The sequence below is a fragment of the Chenopodium quinoa genome, unplaced genomic scaffold (genome assembly GCF_001683475.1).
Source record: "Chenopodium quinoa cultivar QQ74 unplaced genomic scaffold, ASM168347v1, whole genome shotgun sequence".
Lineage (NCBI taxonomy): Eukaryota > Viridiplantae > Streptophyta > Magnoliopsida > Caryophyllales > Amaranthaceae > Chenopodium > Chenopodium quinoa.
Genome location: NW_018744290.1, coordinates 1314098 through 1319699, shown reverse-complemented (window position 1 = coordinate 1319699; position 5602 = coordinate 1314098). Strand labels below are relative to the sequence as shown.

Here is a 5602-nt window from a genome sequence, read left to right as displayed (position 1 = left end):
TCCATAACCCTAACTTTTATGCATTGATTTTTGAAAAAACGAACAATAACCAGTCACCACTCCCCAATGTTTGTTAATCGATTATGAACGAACTACACTTGATTTCCCATAGCTTTGATTTTGCAAAACAATCGAAGACAGATAATATAACACCCAATACCCCAATAGTAGTATAGGAGGATGTCCCATTTACTCATTGTGAGAAATATTTTATGTTTCTCACCGTGGCAATTCGTAAATAAAATGTACCACTTTAGTCGCGATGATACGAAATTGTTCAGGGTAGTACAAGAAATAGATGATAAAATTGTACCACTTTAGTCACGGTAGTATAAAAAGTTAAAAACCCCTGTGAGAAACAATTTTTGTTTCTCACAGTGAGAAACATGGATTTAGCGGTAGTATAGTACTTGCACATAATCCAAGCTAAGATTTTATTAATCGATCATAAAAACATACACTAAGGACCCAATTAAACACTTGATAGTTATGGGAATCCTCTTCATGGCCAAGTTAAAGACATTAGAAAGTTATAAACAAGAACAAACTACACTAACATAGAGTGGATCTGAGTCCGATGAGAGTGAAGTAGCATCTTTCTTGCTTCATTAAAGAACTCGTACTAGTAGTCGCAGCAGCAGTAGCACTATTAGATCAAGGATGGGTTAGCAGGCACCCAAAGCAGGCCATCAGAAGAGAGGAAATGGCAAACTGGAGAGCCGGGTGCAATGTTGAACATACGGAACACGCGAGATTAGCGTCAAATGCATTCGAGTTCATGTGGCAACTGGCAACCGCGTTAACACGAGTACCATCCTCACCCAACAAACTAATTTCGTACACTCGGTTTTCAGGGTCAGGGTTATGGCAATAGTAGACCGCGTAAGGATAAGTCAGCATGTGACACGCGGTCATTTTAGGGCTCGGGACTCTTTTTAGCTGCTCAATGATTGTGTAAGGTTGAAATACTTTGGCTGATTTCAGAAGTGGACTTGTACTCAACACCTTAAGATCATCAAATAACTGACCACCGTTATTGGTAGTGCTACTTTTGAAGTCGATCATAGAGTCTAAGGATGTAACGCATTTTTTGGCTCCTTTGGCGTGGGGAATTTCGGCCTCACACTTTTTAAGACTGAATTCCATGGCTTTCGCTTGAGGAGATTCGGGTTGGAAGCTGAAATAGTTGAGAATAAAGGAGAGGTGTTGGGATGAAAAAGGGATCATGTCGGCTTTTTTCTTAGGAAGAAAACGTGGGATTTCTGCATCGAATGCGCCACCAAAGTAAATCGGCATTTTCGCGCCCGACCTTAAGGTCGTTATAGTTGAAGAACACGTAGTCCGATTCCTTGAACTCGGACTTCTTATGGAAGTCAACTTCTCCCGCATTCACAACCTGCATGGAACATAATTATTAAAGTTGATCGATATATATTATGAAAGTATACATTGTAACTAGTTTAATAACATTTTGAATTATACTGAGTAATATATATATGTTGTACAGTGCATAAGTAAACTTTACAATTTATATTGTTAAACAATTTTAAGAGTAGAGAAATTACCACCAAAAACACTACGGCTAAACTGAGAACACCAAAAAAAACATCTTCATTTTGTTAGTTGATTGGATGAGATGTTTGTGGATATTAATTTTGATTTGAGTACATTCGTCAAAGCTTGAGTTGCTATTTATAAGCAAATAAGAAGTAATTATTTAATTTAATCTGTCTCCAACAAGTATTGAAAGAATTTTTAATTATAAGCAAACAACAAGTAATTATTAATTTAATCTGTCTCCAACAATTATAAGCAAACAACAAGTAATTATTTAATTTAATCTGTCTCCAACAATTATAAGCAAACAACAAGTAATTATTAATTTTGATTTGAGTACATTCGTCAAAGCTTGAGTTGCCATTAGTCTGTCTCCAACAAGTATTGAAAGAATTCTATCCAAAACATAAAACCACGCAATGCAACAGACTACAGAGATAATGAAGTAAAGTAACGAATGACTTACACATTTACGCACACTGCCTTATCCATCATGTGAAGTTACAGTTGGGTGAAATCTAACATATTGCATTTTTATGGGTGATAAAATAATTATAAAAAAAATAGATGATTAAATCAAAATAAGGTGTTTTGAAGGATGGTAAAATATTCCCTAAGATTAAACACAGAAATATGGTTACAAGTTATAATCAATATGAAGAGTTTGTGAATATTAATTTTTGCCTATGGTTGTGATTATTAAAAAAATAAAAAGGCTCTGATCTTTTTTGTTTTTTTCATTTGAAATCTTAGCATTATTCGTAATTTGTTTTTGACAAGCATAATTCATAGGTTGAGATAATATTCTAAATTACTCTCAACATATAAAGTATAATATAATCATTTAATTCATATTAAGTCTTATTAAATTCATATCAATGTGTAGTTTATTACAGAATAATATTCAACCATTGGCAGAGCCAGGTGGGTACAAGGAAGGACATATCCCCCCCCCCCCCCACTTTGTAAGAGTTGTCCCCCCACTTTTTAAGTAGAAAAAAAAAAGTTTTAAGCAATTTGTGTGTACAATAATGATAAAAAAGTTTTAAGCAATTTGTCCTTTTGGCCAGTTTAATAATCTCACCTTTGGATTATAATTTAATAATCTCACCTTTATAGGGGTTTTTCTCTAATGGTCCCTAACCTGTTGGTAACCGGTTTTAATAGGTTACAATGTATGTGTCACTTTGTGATTAGTTGTAATCTTTAAAAAAAACAAAATAAATAATCAAAGTAAAAACAAAAAAAAAAAAAAAAAAAAAAAAAAAAAAAAAAAAAACCAGCCAACCCAAACCCCCACACCACCCCATCCACCTCCCATTCACTCTCCGGCTTCCCCCATCCCCTCCCCATCACCACCACCGCAAAACCTCCCTCCCCATACCTACCCAACGAACCGCCTCCCCTTCACCTAAAACCACCACGACTACCGCCCCCCTTCCACTAAAATTAAATTTATTTTGCGAGAGACTCCATTTTACTTTGTTCTATAATTATTTCTTCCCACCATATTTGATTTTTGGGTTTTAATCAAATCTTCCAATTTTTTCATCAAAATATCAAACAAATTTAATTAGTGTTTTTCGCCAATCAAATGGGTTCCAACTTCCAACCCAATCAAGGTTTCACCTATAGATCTAATGAGTGCTATTTTTAAGGGTAATTTCAAACAATTAAACGCGTCATTTGAAGACTCTTTTGCTGTTGCGATCATCGTTGAAAATCGTGAAGTTGTCATATTTGTTACAACCTCCATTGATGTACTCACTGGTGTTGCTTTCGGCGCCAGGGAAGGAGAAAAGGGTGTTTCTGGGATGGGGGTGAGCGTGGGAATTGTGGTGGTTTAATTTTAGGGGAAGGGTTAAGGAGGAATGGTTGCCGAAAGCGTGGATGAGGTGGCGTTAGTGTTTGGGGTGGCTGTTTTTTTTTAAAAAAAAATTAAGTTTATCTTTTTCTTTCTTTTTTGACCATTTATGTATTAACATGTGTCACTAAAATCACAAAAAAAAAAAAAAAAAAAAAGTTAACCTAATGTACAAGTTAGCGGTCCCAAGGGACCAATAAAAGAAAATGACCTATAAAGGTGGGATTATTAAATAATAATCTAAAAGTGGGATTATTAACAGCAAACCGACCAAAGGTGGGATTATTCAAATCAATTTTTCCTTTTATAAAATCATGTTCTAACTTTAATACATAATTTTTAAATAACTGGTCAAATTACAAACCCAAATTATTGGTCGTAATATGGATTTTGGGCAAAAGTATTTGATCTTATTAATTTATCTCAATTTAAATTAAATTGTCTAAGGGTTTTTGTCAAATTATAGAACGACTTCCTTAATCCATCCACCCGCAATGAAAATCCTGACTCCGCCACTGTATTAAACTATAATATTTTTACTAATATGCAACTAAGATATGAGGCATTCAAAAGGTTAACAATTATGCATGGTCAGATGTATAACCAGGGGCATTCTAGTAATTTGGCATGAAATTTTAACATGCCCATGAATTTAGATTATTGTCCTCTCAACATATAGAGTATAATATAGTCATATGCTTGTATTGGTACTAATACACTCTTAGTAGTGCTTAAATAAACTTCCAATGGTATTTTGTAAGCTTCTAGTGGTACAATTAGAGTGTGATCCCATCACTGTTTTCTCTTATTTCACGTGAAATTTGTTATATATACCCATGTGCACCGTATACTCAACTAACGCAAGGTTAGTTTTTGCTCTCTATTAAATGAGAACAAAATACTCATGGATATACAATGCACCCGAGTGTATATAACAATCGATGGTGAGGTCCACATAAATTTTTTCTCTCTTCCATGCATGTACCTTCATTATATTTATATTTTAATATTGCTATGTATTAGCCCATACATAACTAACCTACATTAATACTTCAACACTAAGATATTTCCGGTCAAAATATATTCATTGACAAACGTACACCATCAAAAGAGGAAGAACATTTAACAACATATTTCTGGTCAATGTTAATCTAAGAAAAAGTTTTAATTTTCTAGAAGAGGGAGTAGTCATATTAGAGTTTGTAAAAACAAGACGTGTCAACTTTATAAGAGACGAGCGGAAAAAAAGTTCCACTACTTTGACTTGCAACACTTTTTCTGGATTTCTTCTCACTTGCAATACTTTGACTTTTATACTATTTACACTCTACTTTGACCGAGTTTGATGTTTATATTAGTCACATAAGATCTTAATAAATTATTGATTGATTTATAACTACATAATATCAAATTTATATATTTTTTAATTGTTGGTAATTATATATAATTATCATCCAATCAATGAATCGGTCAATGTAAAATGAGAAATGTTACAAGTAAAAATGGATAAAACAGTTTCTTAATCCGTGTAGCTATACTAGAATGCTACTAGCCTACTAGTACTATCAGAGCCTGTGGTAGGGGGGTCATACGCAACAGTTGGAACTTGGAAGACATCTGAAAAAATGAAGCTCTTTCTCACTTTTCTTTTGGCATTTCTATTGGTAAGCATTCATCACTTCTTTTGGCCTTGCACTTTTTTTTTTAATGTTGCTGTAGTTTATACTAATTATACATATATAGGGAGCATATAAAATCCTGTTTATTCTTCTATCAAAAAATTATAGACTCGTATACTTTGTACTCCGTATTATTCAAGAATGCATTTGGACTAGATTGTTTTCTTTCAAAAGTTTCTTTTTTTTGCTCCTACTTAAAGTTGGTAAACAATGAAATACTTCCTGTTAGTTAACATATTTTACTACTATGTCTTATTCTTTCAAATGCTTGTTAGTTAATACGAAGTATGTTATACTATATCTTATTGTTTTACCTATTTATACAGGCTGTTAATGTAGCTAATTGGACTTAACTCAAGCTAGTAAAACGTAATAAAAATCCGAAGTTGAAAGCTCTTGTAAAAGAGCACAAACTCTCTCTCTTTTTGTGTGAGTGTGTACAGCTACTGGCTGCCTCACTTGGTCACCTGTTTATCACAAGATTTCCCATCAAAAACTTTTA

General features: G+C 33.5%; 1 protein-coding gene across 1 annotated transcript; it reads right to left on the bottom strand.

The window, feature by feature from the left end:
* Window positions 1–654: 654 nt before the first annotated feature.
* LOC110695321 (BURP domain-containing protein BNM2A-like) lies at window positions 655–1296 on the bottom strand. The gene has a single exon (XM_021872577.1). The coding sequence runs from the start codon at window positions 1294–1296 to the stop codon at window positions 655–657; it is 642 nt and encodes a 213-aa protein (XP_021728269.1).
* Between the last annotated feature and the right edge of the window lie 4306 nt (window positions 1297–5602).